The sequence below is a fragment of the Bos grunniens genome, chromosome 3, assembly GCF_055505025.1.
Source record: "Bos grunniens cultivar Pamir isolate PY7600 chromosome 3, Bosgru_T2T1.0, whole genome shotgun sequence".
NCBI classification, from domain to species: domain Eukaryota; kingdom Metazoa; phylum Chordata; class Mammalia; order Artiodactyla; family Bovidae; genus Bos; species Bos grunniens.
In genome coordinates this window covers 62,757,787-62,778,550 of record NC_141167.1, presented here as the reverse complement: position 1 = coordinate 62,778,550, position 20,764 = coordinate 62,757,787, and the positions used below count along the sequence as shown (strand labels likewise).

Genomic DNA, 20,764 nt, shown 5'->3' with positions numbered 1-20,764 from the left:
GCCCCAATCAGTTTAACTTAATTACCTCTTTAAAGGCCCTGTGTTCAAAGAGTCATATTCTGATGTTAGGACTTCAACACATGAATTTGGGAGGGAGCCACTTCAGCTCATAATACTTGCCCTATTCATAGTCCCACACTGACTGTCTTTTTGTTCTGTTCTGTTTTTTGAACAAGTCACACTTGCTCCCACCTAAGGGCCTTTGCATTGCTTTTTGTTGGAACATTCTTCTCCCTTTTGGTCCTTTAGGTCCTTTAGATGTCAGTATGCATGTCACATTTTCAGAAAGGTGTTTTTAGCCTCCCAATCTACAGTAACTACCACTTATTTTATACATCATGCCCAGAGAATTAAATCTCTGCATAGTATCTACCTCTACCTAATATTTTTCTGTTTGTTATTTCTTGTCGATCCCTCCATATCCCTGCCAGAATACACACAAGGATTTTATCTTTTCACTGATGTATTTCCAGGGCCTAGAATAGTGCCAGATGTGTTTTAAAATGTTGAATAGGTACTTGTTGGATGACCCAATAAATGAATCAATTTATTGGGGAAGGTAAAGAGAAGAGTTAATCATTACTGTGACAAATAGACCAAGGGGTAGTGTCCTCACTTGGGGGTCTTTAGAAATAAAGATGAATCTGCTTACCTTTAAGAGTGAGAGTTGTCTAGAAGAAGTTACCCCACCTTGCGACTGTGCCTTGGTTAAACAAAGTGGATATTTTAAACGTATGCATAAATTTGTTATAACATTTCTAGAAGTCATGTCTACTATAACTATCAAAGTTGTTCAGCTGTTCTTTCAGTGAACATATTGCCAGGGTCTATCGGGGTCTATCGGGGCTAGATCTTTTGTTAGTAGAATGCCCCGAGGAACATGGGAGCATACAGAAGGCATATCTAATGCAGCCAGGGCTTGCAGCTGGGGCGGGAGCAGGAGTCTGCTGGCAGGCTTCTGAGGCAGCTTAGTACCTACAGTGTATGAATTGTGTATACTGGACATACAAAATATTTCTCATACTTTCAGTCTATTTGCCTTTATAAATGACAACATGCAACTTCTCTGAATTCATAGAAAATTATGGGCACTTCAAGCTTGATGTCTGGTGCTTACTTTGGATGGTGTGCCCAGCAAATTTTTATGCTTCTCAACTTTTGGGAAAATTAGTTTAAAATTTTAGAAACTTGTCAGTTCTCTAGTTTTTAACATACTAAATCTTGCAGGCCCTTTGGCAGCTGACACTTATTTCCCTTTGGTATTTGGTGATAAATCATATTTGTATTTGTTCTCTGCAGACAGAGTATTAGTGGCTCTTAGAAACTCAATACACGTACTGTGTTATTATCATCAACAAGGAAATGGACCACTTGAATGAGTACATTATATCAAGAGAGTAACAAGACCAGCCAGAGCTCCTGCTTTGCTTTTCATTTAAAAACTACACGTTTCCAGCCTTCTTCCCAGAAACTGTCTTGCTGTGATATCTTAATGCATGGGCCTTTGAAAATCTAGAACTTTGCTGTTGTGTCTTCATGTTCTCTCCAGATAATGACAGGGGTCTTGCCCAGTTTTCTTCAGAGCTATTTTTATTTATCCTGTGTACTCTGACCCCACTGGGTTTCTTTCTGTTTTCCTATCTAACCTTCCTATTCACATTCCTCTAGATCTAAGTCCTGGTTCAGAGATGAGAGTGCTGAACAGTAACTTCCAACTCTGACATATGGAACTATAACAATTGTGTTTTATCTACAGATTAAGGCAATGTAATACTTCCTGGGGTGCTTTTCACTTTACAAATTATTTATAATCTTCTGTTTTCTATGAGCAGAGTGATCTTCATGTGATAAGTGACATTTGATCAACATGCTTATCAGCCAAAATACTGGGTACTATCAGTTAAAATATCATCTTACATATTGTGTCATTTGTTGAATAGCAAGTCATGGCGTAGTCCTAGAGAGAGAAAATTACTAATCTTCCGTTAGTAGTTGTTTCTACATCAGAATTTAATGAGTTTTAGTAGTTTTGTCTTGTTATGGACTCTAGCTACTACTTATCAATTTTGTTATGTAAGCAAATGAGTTTCTTTTAGCTGCAGCTAAGAGAAAACTCAAATCAAATTAAGGAAATGAAGAATCTAATGTATCAGAACTCCAGGGTTCCAGGACTGGTCCATTCATCAGCTCACAATGTCATCAAGGATCCAGGCTCTTTCTGTCACTCTGTCCTGTCATGCTAGGTGATATCATGGTGTCAGACCAGTCCAGTTCCAGGCACCATACAGGACAATGGACCATACAGAAAGAAGTGAGATTATGTTTCTTTCTATGTCTCCAGAAACTCAACAGACTTCTCCTCCATGGCTAAAAGTAGGTCATTTGTACCAGTCCCTGCTAAGAGGGATGGAACTGCCATGACTGCCTTAGACTAGGAGATACGTGAAGGGATGTGGCATAATTAACTGTGATAATCCATGTAAAACCACCTACCACAATGCCTGGGACTTAGAAAGAGCTTAATAAATTTTACTTAATGATGAAAGTTAAGTCTGTGGCAGTAGTGCCAGAGTTACGAGTAGTTAAGAGAGAGATTTCTCAGACCTTGATGATACTCATTCTGTGTTTAGGAGAGAGATGACAAGGATCACTTGCATGTAGCGAGCACCTGGAAAGCCCATCTACAGTGCTGGCTTGTAGAACTAAACCTCAGATTTTTAGAAAGAACATATAGAAAGACCCTACTCATAGGAAGAGACTTGGGTAAGTTACTAGAACAGGACTCCAGGGAAAAGAATCAAAAAGCAATACCTAGGGATATAGTCTTAAATGGGACAAAGCGTAAAGAAAGAGTTAATACTACATCCCAGAGCATTGACCTGGAGCTTGTTAAATCCTCCTTTTTCAGGTCATGATTGATCCTGGGGATTGGGTAGGAATGAACCCAAAGCTGATGAAATCTCCTATACTTTATATGGATATGAGCAAGCACGCAGAAGTTAGCAGCAAAGCAAGGCCTGACATCTGTCTTTATACAGGAAAGGCATTATTCTACATAGTATAATTATTCTCCCTGTTGGCGGGTAAAAAACAGTACTTTGGGTTACTAAAAAAAAATAATAATAAAATATAAGTATCAAAAGTTAGCATTAAGACACACACACACCTTATTTTCTAGGTACAGTTTTTCCCACTGCAGCAGAATCCTTCCATTTGCCTCTGAGGTTCCTATCCTAGGATCTTTTAATCCACTTTTGGGTCAGTCTTACCTTTCCCCTGCATCCATATACCCAGCTTTGTGCCTTTCTTCTTGGCTGCACAGTTTATGAGCTCTTAGTTCCCTGACCAGGATAGAACCTGCCCCTGCAGTGAAAACTTGGACTCCTGAATACTGGACTGCCAGGGAAGTCCCCAGACTCTTGCTTCTGATTGAATTTGGTTAAATACTAGAATACTTTACTCATAAATAACCATCTGGGGTGTTTTCAGTAAACTCTCTAGGGGGTAAATTGAATTACAGTTAGAGTCACATTTATGAATGCCAAAAATTGTTTTGAGACTACAACTGTTAGAAATCTCGAGCTGGAAATGATCTCATTCTTAAGCTCTGCCCTCTCATCTTACAAATATGGACTCATCTTACAAATATGGACTCATCTTACAAATATGGACTCATCTTACAAATATGGAAACCATGATGTTAAATATCCTGGTCAATTTTTAGAATTTGTCACTGGAAATAAACGAGTAAGTTTAGAAATCTAAGAAATCAATGGAAAAAATGCAATGGATATTTAATAATATTATTACAAAGGTTCAGTAAGAGAGACATGAACTAGGTGGTTATAAAACTTTCACACACATACATCCTATAAATATTATGAGTTCCCAGAATAATCACAGGACTAATGACATTCACTTGACTGATAAGTTTTGAAGATTTTAACGTATTAAGTAATTTTCAGTTCTGACCATTTTCCTAACACAGTAAGCCTTTCCTTAATTTTTCATAGACGAAGTTGAGCTGTTTATAATCTGAGGATCATCCAGAAACCTTTCTGTTTCTAAAGAATTCCAGATGACCCTCCAGCAGTAACAAATTGCTATTATGATTTTGATTCCTTAGTTTAAATGTTACTTCCTCAGAGTGACCTTCCTTGACCTACTGAATCATGTACCCCCTTTATTTCTCAAAGCACACTATTGTTTCCTCCAATATCCCTTGTCATAATGTGCAACTCTTTAATGTGTATTACCCTAAGGTCACTATATACCAGGGATCATGTCCTGTTTTTGATGGCCACTGACCACTGTCTATCATGGTGTCTAGCTCACAACACACACTCAGTATTTACTGAACAAATGAAACAAAATAAGATTGGAATGGCCCAAGGCACAGTTTTGCTTTGTATTGCTATTTACATATTTACTTTTATCATTTTAATTTTTATGAACATGTATTAGATTTGTAATGGAATTGCAACTTGTTTTCTTCATTTAAAAATTTAATGGTATAAGATTTCAGTAAATAATAGCTTACGGAGAGCTTCCTTGATGGCACAGTGGTAAAGAATTTACCTGCTGATGCAGGAGACACAGGTTCAATCCCTGATCCGGGAAGATCCCACATATCACAGAGGAATTAAGTCCATGCGCCACAACTGCTGAGCCTGTGCTCTAGAGCCGGGGAGCACCAACTACTGAGGCCACAAGCCACAGCTACTGAAGTCTGTGTTCAAGCTTCACAACAAGACAAGCCACCACAATGAGAAGCTTGCATACAACCAGAGAACAGCACCCACTCACCGCTGCTAGAGAAAACTCCACCCAGCAGTGAAGACCCAGCGCAACCAAAAATAAATAAATAAATCTTTTTTAAAAATAGTGGATTAAGGAAACTAATGGGTCTGGAATCCTAAATTTATTTAAATCATTATTTTCTTGGGAATTTCTTACGAACATTTTAAGAACTAGTACATCATATTCTGAACAACTTGGAAATGAACATTTAGTTCAACATTTTGCTTCAGATCAAAGCCTTTTTAAAGACATTTTTTTAAAATTTGGGGGTTCTCTCTATAGTTTTCTATTGCTATCATAAACATAGCATTAAAAGAACACCTATTTATTATCTCACAGTGTTTATAAGTTGGAGGTCTGGGCACAGTGTACCAGATTGTCAGCTGGACTGTATTCTCACCTGGAGCTTACGTCTTCTTCTAGGCTAATTCAGAATTCTGTTATTGACAGAACTCAATTCCTCAGGATTGTAGGACTAAGGTCCCTGAGTTTTTGCTGGCTAGCAACTGGGAGTTGCTGTCAGTTCCTAGAGGCCACCTGGTAAGCCCCCTGCATAGGCAGTTCCCAACATGGCTGTTTGCTTTCTTTCAGAACAGTAAGAGAACATACTTCTGACCTCCTCCATCTCTGACCCTTAAACCCTCTTTTAAGGGTTCACCTAATTAGATCTGGCCCATCCAAGATAATCTCTGTTTTGAGTAACTCAAGTCAACTGATTAAGGACCTGAACTACATCTGCAAAATATCTTTACCTGTGCTGTGAAATGTAACTTAATCACAGGAGTGATAACTCATCATATTTGCAAGCCCTTTCAAAACTCAAAGGGAGAGGTTTACACATGGCACATCCATTAGGGGGTGGCTATCTTGGGTACCATCTTGGAATTCTTTATGGGAAGCCTACCATACTTCCCACACAATTGCACTCATCTCACACGCTAGTAAAGTAATGCTCAAAATTCTCCAAACCAGGCTTCAGCAATACGTGAACCGTGAACTTCCTGATGTTCAAGCTGGTTTTAGAAAAGGCAGAGGAACCAGAGATCAAATTGCCAACATCCAATGGATCATGGAAAAAGCAAGAGAGTTCCAGAAAAACATCTATTTCTGCTTGATGGACTATGCCAAAGCCTTTGACTGTGTGGATCATAATAAACTGTGGAAAATTCTGAAAGAGATGGGAATACCAGACCACCTGTCCTGCCTCTTGAGAAATCTGTATGCAGGTCAGGAAGCAACAGTTAGAACTGGACATGGAACAACAGACTGGTTCCAAATAGGAAAAGGAGTATGTCAAGGCTGTATATTGTCACCCTGCTTATTTAACCTATATGCAGAGTACATCATGAGAAACGCTGGGCTGGAAGAACCACAAGCTGGAATCAAGATTGCTGGGAGAAATATCAATAACCTCAGATATGCAGATGACACCACCCTTAGGGCAGAAAGTGAAGAGGAACTCAAAGCCTCTTGATGAAAGTGAAAGTGGAGAGTGAAAAAGTTGGCTTAAAGCTCAACATTCAGAAAACGAAGATCATGGCATCTGGTCCCACCACTTCATGGGAAATAGGTGGGGAAACAGTGGAAACAATGTCAGACTTTATTTTTTTGGGCTCCAAAATCACTGCAGATGGTGACTGCAGCCATGAAATTAAAAGACGCTTACTCCTTGGAAGGAAAGTTATGACCAACCTAGACAGCATATTCAAAAGCAGAGACATTGCTTTGCCAACAAAGGTCCGTGTAGTCAAGGCTATAGTTTTTCCAGTGGTCGTGTATGGATGTGAGAGTTGGACTGTGAAGAAAGCTGAGCGCCGAAGAACTGATGCTTTTGAACTGTGGTGTTGAAGAAGACTCTTGAGAGTCCCTTGGACTGCAAGGAGATCCAACCAGTCCATTCTGAAGGAGATCAGCCCTGGGATTTCTTTGGAAGGAATGATGCTGAAGTTGAAACTCCAGTACTTTGGCCACCTCATGTGAAGAGTTGACTCATTGGAAAAGACTCTGATGTTGGGAGGGATTGGGGGCAGGAGGAGAAGGGGACGACAGAGGATGAGATGGCTGGATGGCATCACTGACTCAATGGACGTGAGTCTGAGTGAACTCCGGGAGTTGGTGATGGACAGGGAGGCCTGGCGTGCTGCAGTTCATGGGGTCGCACAGAGTCGGACACGACTGAGCGACTGAACTGAACTGAACCATACTTCCTAATGTGGCAGAAACCCTTCTCAGAAGCTCTCCAGATTAATTGAATTGGTTTGAATTGTATCCACATGTCCATATGCTATTGTAATCTCACTGTAATTAAAATATATTATTGACTATTTAAAGATTTTTCTGCAACTAATTTCTCATAATCTAATCTAGAAATTGGAAGGATGAAGTGATGACTCCTCAAATTCATTAGCCTTAGTTGGTATACACTTAGGAAAGCAAAATTTAGGATCTTTAGAAATCAAAACCAAAGTTCACATTGCTAGAAAGTTGTACCTCTGTCCCTGCCCTCCTCCAGAGTATCTTAGTCCACATTTTTTTTTAAACAAATAGATTTAAGTGAATATATGTTCTGCCTGCAGTGCAGGAGACCTAGGTTTGATGCCTGGGTTGGGAAGATCCCCTGGAGGAGGGAATGGCAACCCACTCTTGTATTCTTGCCTGAAGAATTCCCGTGGACAGAGAAGCCTGGCAGGCTACAGTCCATGGTGTTACAAAGAGTTGGACATTACTGAGTAAATAAGCACACACAGCACAATATGTTTTTATGGATATTATAGATTCTCACAGTCACTTCTAACGGTTTTCATTTAAATGCACAGTGGTTAGCTAAACTGTCTTTTTGTTAGTGACAAATTGTATAGCAAAGAACACAAACTTTAGAGTAAAGCTCTCTAAGGTCAGATTTCAGCTCTGCTGCTCTAAGACCCTAGGCAAGTCACAACCTTGCCTTGGCTTTCTCATCTGTAAAACAGAAACACTGTTACCACTTGTTTCATTGGATTAGGAAGGTTAGGTAAATTCAATATGAGTTCTTAGTAGAGTGTCTGGCACAGGGGAAGACTATATGGATGTTTGCTATTATCATTGTTAACTAAATTCTTCCTAAGAGCTTTGCCCTAAAATTAGAATGTAGAAGAGAATCTCAATATGTTTTTATTTAGAAATTTTTAAGTTTGAATCATTTAGTATATTAAACTCCTTTTTGATCTTTTGTGTGTGTGTGTGTGGTGGTGGTGGTTTTGGTTAACTTTAGTAATTTCATTAGTACATGTGGAAAATTTAAGGGATAAACCACTGAATAAACCTAAGGCATCCCAAAGTTGAAGGGTGGCAATTAAAATGCTGGCCATGCTTGCATCCTTGGCAAACATTCCTGCCGTGGTTTGTAATCCTGTTCATATTGTTTATTACATCACACCTTAGCATCCTAGGGCCTTAACATACAGAAATGTCATCCATCTCTGATGTGAAGAGATCATGGAATCCAGAGTAGACTTAAATGTACAGAGTTGGAAAAGAGAAGACATGAGCTCCAGTTCCAATGTGAGCTGCACTCTATGATAAGACCTCAGTAGAATCATGATCACACAGTGCAGTGCAGATGAACATGAACATGGGCTCAGGAAGCTTGACTCAAGTCAGTCAGCCTCCCTTAGCCTCGGTTTACTCATGTAAAATGGGTATATCATTGTGTACCCTTCCTACCTTTTGGAGTTATTCTGAGCATCACAACAAATATTTCATCTTTCTATCATTATACATTCATAAGGTACATCTTCCCCACTGGATAGCTAACTTCCCAGGGACAAGAACTATAGTTTTGTGAGGTTTTTCAATCTTTGCAACCTATTTTGCTTGTTTTTTGTTTGTTTTTTTTTTTTTGAAGTTGACATCCACTAAGTGTTTATTGAAGTTGAAATGTTGATCACATGAGAAAATACATGTGAAAGAAAATATGGATGTTAAGTATTGTTACAAAATCACCCAAATATGCTAGTTCCGGTGGCCACAGTGGCTGAAGATGTACTGATTAACCATGAACATGAAGGTGGCATAGACACATGAAGGTTTTTGTGTGACCAGGGACAATACAGTACAGCTTTGATGCAAGTTCCAAGCCTGCTGTGTCATGATGAGCCGAAGATATCACATCTGCTTCTTGAGTGACTTCCTCAGCAGTCACACTTAACACTGAACAGCAAAACAAAGTCAGTGACAAGTTGAGAAAATGAAACCATTTCACTACTAACAAAACTATGTTGCTGCTATTCAGTTCTTCAGAGCTAGACCAGGATGACAGGATAATTTTAAAGTTCCCATAATATGATGAGTTCAAAGGGATTCAGAACATTTAAATGGATGGGCACTGAAAACCTAGTATTAATAGTGTTGACAGCACTGCTCCCATCACAGGGCAGAACTGTAGGTGACTGAGGCCTGTCAGCTGCAGACAGGCCAATGCCAAGGGCCTCGTTTGTAGTCAGAACATCTGGCAGCCCATTGAGCAGAAGCAGCTAAAGGAAAGTGGCTTGGCAAACAGAGGTGCAGTTCTTAATGGAGCACAGCACAGAATGGTTCATCAGGCCTCACGAGCACAGTCACAGCATCCGAAGGGAAGGTGGGAAACATTCACAGTGGATGTTGCTGAAAATATGCATCAAACAACTTTGGATAGGGCTAACTGGAAAACGCTGGCCTCTAAATAAAGAGTATTGCAACTAATTATGGTGTGTTGCAAACTATTCTAGAATACAACTTGCCAATAAAAACGTGTAAAGTTTTTTTTGTTTTGGTATTTTGTGTTTGGGGGAATTTTGCAAGAAGAAAAGGAGAGTTAGGATCAGAATGTTTTATTTCATAATGAAAATTGTATGTTTTATTTTTATTTTTTCGAAAGAGAGCCAGAATCCAAAGCACTAAGTTAATTTAGGGTAAAATAATAAGGATACTACTGGTTTTGCACACAAATGTGTCAGGTGCTGAACTAGGTGCTTTCTGTATATTAATTTGTTACTTACATAATCACCATTAAAGAGAACACATTATCCCACTAGCCAATTAGAAAACTTGGGCTCAGAGACGTTAACTCATCCCAAGTCATATTGCTAATAAGTGATAGAGTGCTGTGCTTTGTCATTAGTCATGGCCAACTCTTTTCAACCCTTTGGGTTGTAGCCCACGAGGCTCCTCTGTCCATGGGATGTTCCAGGTGAGAATACTGGAGTGGGTTGCCATTTCTTCTCCAGGAGATATTCCTGACCCAGGAATTGAACCCATATCTCCTGTGTCTCCTGCATTACATGTGGATTCTTTACCCACGGAGCCATCAGGTTTGCTCAGTAAATGAGACAGCCCGTATTCAGATCCTCACTTCTTGCCATCACCGTGAGAACCCAAAAGGAATGAACTGAGAAGGCAGGATGATGATGTGAACATGACAGGACAAATGAGGGAACAGAAGTGAGAGCCATAAAAGAAAATCAGAAGAGAGTAGAACAGAAAAGGTAAGAAAGGGAGACCAGGCATCAGGAAGGAGCAGAAATTCTTTAGACGAGCCTTTTTAAGTGTAATGTCTTCAATAACTGTAATCATTCTGTACCATCTTGGCTGACACTCTTTTGAGTGCTGTGGAACATCTTACAGGACAAGCCCACTTCCCACCTCGTGTATTACCTCCAGAGGGCTATTTCAAAGCAGAGATTATACAAGAAATCTACCACATAGCCTGGCAACTTCCAGGAGCTGGAATGAAATCAAATTGGATTGATTTAAATGTAAATGTGTCCTCAATGTTTGTGCCCTGACTTTACATTGGCTTTGCAGAAAAGACTAATTTTAATTCACTAGAAAGCAGATGGGATTTGTTATAGGGTGGTAAAACACAAGAAACTCATCCAAATGTAAAAGAAAGCAACAGCTTTTCTCTTGAAGGCCAGTTTCATAATACAAGTATTTGTCACTGGGTCCACACAGGCTGGTTTTAATCAAAATAGTGAAAGTCATATCTAGTATTATTGAGCAATTATCACATGCTGTTTTGCATGTATTTAATGTTGAGGAAGAGCCTAGGAAGTTGCCACTATTATGACTAGCCACCCATTTTAAAGATGAGAAAACTGAGGCTCAAAAGTTAAACAACTTAAAGTCACCTGGCTAGTAAATTGCAGAACTGGGATTTTAACCCTATGCCCTGGATCATAATCCAAGAGTGAGGAGTGACTGTGAACGTGTAACCCAAGAACTCTACATTTTTTAACATTTATACTCCAGAAAAGAAAGGGAGCAAGGGAAGAAGAAAAGAAAAAGGCAGTTACCTCAAATAGTGCGTGTTCGGTCGTGTCTGACTCTTTGTGACCCCATGGACTGTAGCACACCAAGCTCCTCTGTCCATGGGATTTCCTAGGCAAGAATACTGGAGTGAGTTGCCATTTCCTCTTCCATGGGATCTTCCCCACCCAGGGACCAAATCTGTGTCTCCTGTGTCTTCTGCATTGGTAGGCAGATTGTTTACCACTGAGCTACCTGGGAAGCCCCACCTCAAATAGTACCAGCTCTTGAAAGACATGTGGTTTGTATGATCAGAAGCAGCAAGTGTGGCCCGAACCCCCTGTGGCCAGGAAAGAAATCTGTCACAAAGGGTGGGAGGAGAAAAGTTGGGGCAAAAAGAAACAAGAATATAAACTTTTAAAAAAAAAGATGGGGGAGTTGGGGGTGACTCAAGAGGGAGTTGATGTATGTATTAAAAGATGCTTACTCCTTGGAAGGAAAGTTATGACCAACCTAGACAGCATATTGAAAAGCAGAGACATTACTTTGCCAACAAAGGTCCGTCTAGTCAAGCCTATGGTTTTTCCAGTGGTCGTGTATGGATGTGAGAGTTGGACTATAAAGAAAGCTGAGCACTAAAGAATTGATGCTTTTGAACTGTGGTGTTGGAGAAGACTCTTGAGAGTCCCTTGGACTGCAAGGAGATCCAACCAGTCCATCATAAATGAAATCAGTCCTGAATATTCATTGGAAGGACTGACGTTGAAGCTGAAACTCCAATACTTTGGCCACCTGATATGAAGAGCTGACTCATTTGAAAAGACCCTGATGCTGGGAAAGATTGAGGGCAGGAGGAGAAGGGGACAACAGAGAACGAGATGGTTGGATAGCATCGCCGACTCAATGGACATGCGTTTGGGTGAACTCTGGGAGTTGGTGATGGACAGGGAGGCCTAGGGTGCTGCGGTTCATGGGGTCGCACAGAGTCGGACACGACTGAGCGACTGAACTGAACTGAACTGGTGGCTTGTTTGTCTTGTATGCAGAAACCAACACAACATTGTATGTAGAATGCATGTCGAATGAAAAGGGAAGAAGTTCTTATAAATTTTTTAGGATCAAAATTAAGGTTGTTTCTCTAATTTGCCATTTTTATTCCTGATTTCATGGGCTAAAGTGACCCATTCAACTCAACCTTTGGAATTAATACTGTTTGTTCTGACAGTTTCTCTCCACCCTGAGTAATGCTAATTTCCACTCTGCAAGTTTACTGTCTCAGTGAAAGGCGGGTGTTGCTTGGTCTTTTTTTTTTTTTCCTCTTGAAATTTAATTATGTCAACATTAAACACAGCCATGAAACCATAGACTGGGCAGTTTCTTGAAGGCTCATGGTTTGGACCTTTTCCACAAAAATTCCCACTTCTATAATTATATTTAGTGTTCTAACTACCTGAATAACTGGCTTGCGATGGGCCGTATGTCAGGGCAACCCTGGGTTTTGTTTGCAGTCAAGTTTTTCTGCTTCATGGAACCGCTCTGCCAAGAGTGTGTGGTCCTGAATGGAGTTGATCCTCTGGTTTTCTTCTCCAGAAATTTCACTAGGGTTAGCATTGCCCATCTGATGCTGTATCGTCCTGCAATTCTCAAAACTGTTTACTTAATGTTTAAAACATTTTTTAACTTGTCCATACCCTTAACTCTGAAAGTAATAGTATCAGGTGTGTTTATGGTATGGGCCTATCCTAATGACTTTGTGTGTATAGATATGACTGAAGTTTTTTTAAGTCCTTACACAAAAGCCAGTTTTTTCATGTTGGTGCAGCTGTTTAACTTTTAAAAAACCACATGCATTTTATCCTCTAAAAACTTTAATTTGAAAGATATAGGACTTTAAAGTGCAGCATTCCTGAAACTGGTATCTATTAGCCTCCCTACTTCTGTCTCTTTAAACTCTTAATTAAGAATTAAATAAAGTTCCTGAGTTAAAATATTACATGTAAACTTTTCAGATAAAAAATACTTGTTATTGCTGAATTCCTAGTAACCTTTGAAAGGTTAACTTATAAGGGAAGCAGTGGCATTCGTAATAGAAACCAAAGGTAACAGTAGCTCAGTTGTCATGATTTCTCCAAACTCAGTGAATTTTCCATGGACACAGAGGCAGATGCCGGAAGAAAACAGTTGTGGGTTTTCCTGGGTTCACTGTAGCCCAACAAGTCATGGTAAATATTAGTCTGCTTCTTTTCTTATGCTATAGCAACAATTCTACTTCCTGTTACATAGGAAAACCTGCTGTTAAAAGAAATTACTAGATGTATTTGTTACATGAAGACCATTTCATCCATGGAAATAATTTTTTATTGTTCTGAGTAACTCTAGTTTGTGGAATTTTTACATGAGTTCCAGGACAAAGATGAGATGATATATTTATTTTATTTTGTATTTTCTTTACTTTTTTTTTTTGACTGCATGAATGTCAGGCTTGCTGTCAAAGTATGTCCATGTTTTTATTACTTTAGAAGTTACTCTGCTGTATTTATGTCTCCTAAACTCTTCATTCGGAGAAGGCAATGGCACCCCACTCCAGTAGTCTTGCCTGGAAGATCCCATGGACGAAGGAGCCTGGTGGGCTGCAGTCCATGGGGTTGCACAGAGTCGGACACGACTGAAGCAACTTCACTTTCACTTTTCACTTTCACGCATTGGAGAAGGAAATGGCAACCCACTCCAGTGTTCTTGCCTGGAGAATCCCAGGGACAGGGGAGCCTGGTGGGCTGCCATCTATGGGGTCGCACAGAGTCGGACATGACTGAAGCGACTTAGCAGCAGCAGCAGCAAACTCTTCGTTGACGATTCACTGTGTGTACGGGGCATGCTGTATTTTGGGAGAACTTTTGCCAGAACTTTTGCTTTTCCCAGTGTCATGTGATATCTTGTTTTTCCCTTAGTCCCTATTCATGTCTTCTCAACGTATGTCTTTACCATGTTAAAAGTTATACAGACCTTCAGAAATACTTAAATTGTTTTGTTGAATTGCTGGAAGGACTTAAATTTTGAGCTTCAAAGGGCATTTGTTATGCCTTAAATTTTACTCTTGTATTAAAGTAAACCTTACTCTAAGTGCTCCCTAGTCCAGCCTGGAGTATCTCTGTGCCTTAGACTGATCCCTGAAGTCATAGAAAGTCTCTGAAATTCATTTTATGTTATTATTTGGTTTGATTACAATTATTGTATTTATTAATCACCTGTAGAGACCTAGGTTAAAATTTAAATAACAGTTCAGATTTACAGAGAAGCCTTAGATGTTCTGATATTTTAGCAACTATTTGAATAGAAAACAGTAACAACAGTCCAGTGGGCTGAGATTTCAAGTTATTGGTTATTGTCATTGATATTCCTTCCACATATTACTCTGTGTGTGCAATTCTTCTTGACTGACTTAAGATTTAAAATTAAATCTTGTGTTTTTCTGGCAAGTGTAGCTGGGTTAAGTATTCTGTCTGCCACATTTCTCAACTCCTGTACCCTAAGTCGTCACACTTACAACAATGTCCTCTAAGTAGTCAATTCCAATAGACAAAAAAGAGAGAGATCCTAATATTGACTTGATTTTAGACTAGAAGGGGACAAAATAGACAATTTCTAACAGATAATTTCTCCTCTTGCAAATGATCATGGCTGGTTCAATATATACTACACTTATATATTCATGAGCTTCCCTGGTGGCTCAGATGGTAAAGCGTCTGGCTGCAATGCGGGAGACCCGGGTTCAATCCCTGGGTCAGGAAGATCTCCTTGAGAAGAAAATGGCAACCCACTCCAGTACTGTTGCCTGGAAAATTCCATGGATGGAGGAGCCTGGTAGGCTACAGTCCATGGGGTCATAAAGAGTCGGACACAACCGAGAGACTTCATTTTCACTTTATATTTTCACGAGTGTATGCTTGTGTGTTTGTGTGCACGTGGGAGCATAATTCAGTGATCTGAAGTTTTAGATGACTGGTTTTCTTGTTAGAAAATGGTAAGAATATTAATCTGAATCATTTTATTTTCAATAGGCTGACATGATGAAAGAAGCACTAGAAAACCTTCAGCTCAACATAGTAGAGATGAAAGATGAAAATGCAACCTTAGATGGTGGAGACGTCTTATTCACAGGTAGAGTTGTATTTACTTTTTCCTATCTAAAAATAATTCTAATACCTTTTCTATATCCCCTTGCTTAATTATAGGTTTTTATTAATTACCAAAGTAAGAGTAATTTGGAAAATACAGAGAAGCACAAAAGAAAGAAAACAAAAAATGACCTTTCATTCAAAGATAATCATTTCAATATCTGGATTATTGAATACTTCTTTATTGAATATTAAAGTACCTTTAGTACTTTTGTATGCACATAGTTGCTTATTTTACATGTTACCAGGATATATATATCATTTTATAGGTTGTGTCTACTGTGTTCTTCCACAACTTTAGCTTAAGAGTTGCATAGTTTTGCATTGTGTGACAGTATATCCAGTCTGTATTTGAAAGATTCTTAATTCAAGATCTGTCATTTAAAAATAACAAACACATGAAAAGATGCTCAACATCACTCACTATCAGAGAAATGCAAATCAAAACCACTATGAGGTACCATTTCATGCCAGTCAGAATGGCTGTGATCCAAAAGTCTACAAGCAATAAATGCTGGAGAGGGTGTGGAGAAAAGGGAACCCTCTTACACTGTTGGTGGGAATGCAAACTAGTACAGCCACTATGGAGAACAGTGTGGAGATTCCTTAAAAAACTGGAAATAGAACTGCCTTATGATCCAGCAATCCCACTGCTGGGCATACACACTGAGGAAACCAGAATGGAAAGAGACACGTGTACCCCAATGTTCATCAAAGCACTGTTTATAATAGCCAGGACATGGAAGCAACCTAGATGTCCATCAGCAGATGAATGGATAAGAAAGCTATGGTACATATACACAATGGAGTATTACTCAGCCATTAAAAAGAATGCATTTGAATCAGTTCTAATGAGGTGGATGAAACTGGAGCCTATTATACAGAGTGAAGTAAGCCAGAAAGAAAAACACCAATACAGTATACGAACACATATATATGGAATTTAGAAAGATGGTAACAATAACCCTGTATACGAGACAGCAAAAGAGACACTGATGTATAGAACAGTCTTTTGGACTCTGTGGGAGAGGGAGAGGGTGGGATGATTTGGGAGAATGGCATTGAAATATGTATAATATCATATATGAAACGAGTCGCCAGTCCAGGTTTGATGCACGATACTGGATGCTTGGGGCTGGTGCACTGGGACGACCCAGAGGGAGGGTATGGGGAGGGAGGAGGGAGGAGGGTTCAGGATGGGGAACACATGTATACCTGTGGCAGATTCATTTTGATATATGGCAAAACCAATACAATATTATAAAGTTAAATAAAATAAAATTTAATTTAAAAAAATAAAAATAATTTTCTTCCCAGATGGCAAGATCAGTTCAGTTCAGTCGCTCAGTCGTGTCCGACCCTTTGCGACCCCATGAATTACAGCACGCCAGGCCTCCCTGTCCATCACCAACTCCCGGAGTTCACTCAGACTCACGTCCATTGAGTCAGTGATGCCATCCAGCCATCTCATCCTCTGTCGTCCCCTTCATCTCCTGCCCCCAATCCCTCCCAACATCAGAGTCTTTTCCAATGAGTCAACTCTTCACATGAGGTGGCCAAAGTACTGGACTTTCAGCTTTAGCATCATTCCTTCCAAAGAAATCCCAGGGCTGATCTCCTTCAGAATGGACTGGTTGGATCTCCTTGCAGTCCAAAGGACTCTCAAGAGTCTTCTCCAACACCACAGTTCAAAAGCATCAATTCTTCGGTCTCAGCCTTCTTCACAGTCCAACTCTCACATCCGTACATGACCACTGGAAAAACCATAGCCTTGACTAGACGGACCTTTGTTGGCAAAGTAATGTCTCTGCTTTTGAATATGTTATCTAGGTTGGACATAACTTTCCTTCCAAGGAGTAAGCGTCTTTTAATTTCATGGCTGCAGTTACCATCTGCAGTGATTTTGGAGCCCATAAATTTAAATAATTTTCAGTGTAAATTGGCTTGACTTAATGCCAGATGAATAATAACAGAACTCAACAAAATATAAATAGCTGATACTATTGATCTAACTGGAATCAATTTTTATAAGGGGTATAATATAACTACTACAGAAATGGTAATTTTAGCATTTAACTTTTCCAGCTGTTTATGATCATATTATTATTGTGTTTGTAAAGTCATGTGCTAAAATCTGGGTCTCCAGAGTCATACTAGCTATATTGATCAGCAAGACATCAATAATAATTTTTAATTGATAATGAGAGTTTGTTTTCCCCTACTTGTCAAAGAATAAAAATCTGTTTCACAGATGTAGCCCTAACAGCAGAGGCTGGTCCCCAGAGATCTGGGGATGTGGTCCCATGCGACCCACTGGAAGCCTGGAGATTCTTGGAAGTTTAATATTTTAGCTGATGTGAATTTTATATCAAATCCTATGTGTATAGAAAAAATATAGTCATTTCATTTTAATATAAAAATAATGTTTCATATAACTTACATTTCGATATCGTTAATGTTCCTGGAGGAGGAAGAGTTTTTACCCGGAAACTTTGCGTAGTTCCTTGCTTGGTGTCACATACCTATGGGTGGGGGCACTGTCACTGAGCCTCAGGGATGCCGTTTTTCTCATAGGTTTGTGAAGAGCCCTCCCCTGGAGTTGTGCCCTGCATGACCTGTGCTACCACTGTCATGGGCGATGGCCCTGTCTCTGGGGGTTGTTGTGCACACCCCTTGAGCCCTAAGAACACAGAGCAAGGGCTCAGAGAGGCCTACGCTGCATTCTCAGCTCCAGTTGTATCCAAGCCGACTCAGGCATTCTTTGAATCTGCCTAGTAAGTTCCACTTAGAATATTCTTTGTGTCTCCGATTGATGACACTTTTCATTCCTTTTAGCAGCACAGAACAACAGCCTATTTCTCTTAGAAAGTGGGCTTTTGTGATAAGCTAGATGTGTAAATCACACTTCATTACAATAAAACTTTTTTTACCAGAACATAGCCATAGAATGAATTACTTGTTGTAAGCAGGTACAGATACTGTTTGAAGAATGATTTAAAACAAGCTGTGTTCACAGCCGTTTAGTTACCTCAACAGCTGAGCTGAACAGATTGCCTAAAATCTTCTCATTGTTACAGCAAGGCTTAGGAACCTCAATGTTACAGCAGGGCTTAGGAACCTCTTCCACTTGCCAAAGGTCTTTCCATAGCATCTCAAGCCTGTTGTTTTTCCCATAACTTCTAATTAAGTCGTGAGCAATGAGGCTTGCCTTGGACACTATCTGTAAGCTTTGTTTTGATAATATTCAGTACTTAATATCTTAAAAGTTATGTTATTGAAAACAGAGATAGTGTTGTAATATTAAGATCTTTATCTGCTCAGCCTCTCATCCATACCTAATGAGTGGTCCTGCCTTCTATTCCTACTTCTCAACTTTTTTGCGTCCTTAAAATTGTAGTAAAATATATTTAACCTAAAATGTGCTATTCTGACCATCTTTCAGTGTATAATTCAAGTGGCATTAATTACATTCACAACATTGTACAGCCATCACCACTCAGTTTTTAGATTGTGCAGAGTTGAGTAAGAGAAAAAATCTGGAGCACTTCCCACGTGCTCTGTGTCCCCTTCCTTCTGTGACTCAGAGCTTCATTAATAATTGATCAGGAAATGGACAGAAGGAAAGCAGCTTCCAACTCTAGTTCCACTGGGAAATCTGTCAGTCAGGCAAGCAGCTGCTGGTAGAAAGCATTTCAATCCTTTTTCTCTTAGACAGACAACATCAAGTAGAGGTACTACTTTCATTTATTTATTTTTGTGAAATATGGGACATATGAAGAAAAGTTATAAAATGTTTATGTACAGATTCAATACCAATAATATAATGAACACCTGAGTACCTGACACCTGACTTATGAACGAGAACATTGCCAGGACCATAGAAGCCCCAATCCCAAACTTTCTCTCCTCCCAGCTTGAGGTGAACCCTGGCCTGAATTTTGTGTTAATCACTGCCTTGTCTTTTTTCAGTTTTGCCTCAATATGTACACTCCTAAATTATACGTTGTTTAGTTTTGCTTTTCTTATGACTTTATATAATTAAGGTTATATTATATGAACTCTTGTGTGATTTTTCTGCCTTTGATCTAACTTGATCCATGTAGCTGGAGTTCATTCATTTTCACAGCTGCATGGAATTTCATAGTAAAAATGAACCATGATGTATTTATTCCTTTTACTGCTGATATATATTTGAGTACTTTTCAGTTTCTCTCCACTGTCTTCAATGCTGCTATGTACAGTCTTATTGTATCTCCTGAGTACATATATAAGTTTCTTTAAAGTAAAGAGCTAGAACTAGAATTTCAGGTGATAAACTCTCATCCTATTTCAATGGTTATATGATTTTCTTCTTTAATCTATTTATGTGGTTAATTATATTAACTGATTTCCTGATATCAATGATCAAAGTTTATATCCCTGGGATGAAATCAAACTTAATCAAGATATATCCTCTTTTTATTACAGTGTTGTATTTAGCTTTTTTAGGGCTTCCCTGTTAGCTCAGTTGATAAAGAATCTACCTGCGATGCAGGAGACCCCGGTTCAGTTCGTGGGTCAGGAAGATCCTCTGGAGAAGGGATAGGCTACCCACTCCAGTATTCTTGGGCTTCCCTGGTGGCTCAGCTGGTAAAGAATCTGCCTGCAATGCGGGAGACCTGGGCTCAATCCCTGGGTTGGGAAGATTCCCTGGAGAAGGGAAAGGCTACTCACTCCAGTATTCTTGCCTGGAGAATTCCATAGACTGTATAGTCCGTAGGCTCACAAAGAGTCACATGACTGAGCAACTTTCATTTCACTTCACTGTATTTAGTTTGCTGATAATTGTTTAAGATTTGTTTCTGTGGCGTGTAACTTTTCTTTCTTGTTATCCTTGTCTGGCTTTGGAAATTATGTTAACCTCATATAAAATGTATTAGAGAATATTTTACTGTGTTTCTATTCTCTAAAATCAGTAAAACTTTAATTGTGCATTACTTGAGCTTTGGTAGAATTTACCTATTCAGGCCCTGTGGGCCTTGACTTCTTTGTGGGAAGATTTTCAACTGATTTTGTTTTTGTAATAATTATGTGACTATTGAGATTTTTTTCTGAGCCAATTTTGGTGAGTTCTGTTTTCTGAGATTTTATTTATTTCATCTAAGTTTTTTAAATGTTGGCTATAAAGTTATTCGTATTTTCTTAGTATTAAGTTCTGCAAAAATTACAGCTATGTCCCCTTTTATTCATAATGTTTTTTGGGGCCTTCATTTTCTTGCCAGAGATCTGTCAATTTCATTAACCTTTTCGAAGAACTACCTTTTGGCTTTTTGAACCCTTGCTCTTGTATGTTTCCTTTTCTCTTCCTGTTTCTACCTTTATTTCCTTTCTTCAAATTTCTTTGTTTTTATTGTTCTTTTTTCCTTTCATTGCAAAGTGAAATCTTGTCTCTTTATTTGGAAACTTTCTTCTTAATGTAAGCATTTAAGTACTACCTTCTAAGTAGTGCTTTAGCTGAATCCTTTGTGTTTTGATATGAATATTTT

General features: G+C 39.1%; 1 protein-coding gene across 2 annotated transcripts in view; it reads left to right on the top strand.

Moving 5' to 3' along the window:
* The window catches only part of DDAH1 (dimethylarginine dimethylaminohydrolase 1), a 157,713-nt gene that overhangs the window by 97,258 nt on the left and 39,691 nt on the right, over window positions 1-20,764 (top strand). Inside the window, exons 1-2 of one of the 2 annotated variants that reach the window (XM_086390881.1) lie at window positions 13,265-13,286; window positions 15,123-15,222. In XM_086390881.1, coding sequence (XP_086247007.1) covers window positions 13,284-13,286; window positions 15,123-15,222 — 103 coding nt within the window. In that variant the 5' untranslated portion in view covers window positions 13,265-13,283. Of the gene's footprint in view, window positions 1-13,264; window positions 13,287-15,122; window positions 15,223-20,764 lie in introns of those variants that run through there. The other variant, XM_086390880.1, reaches the window with a different exon arrangement.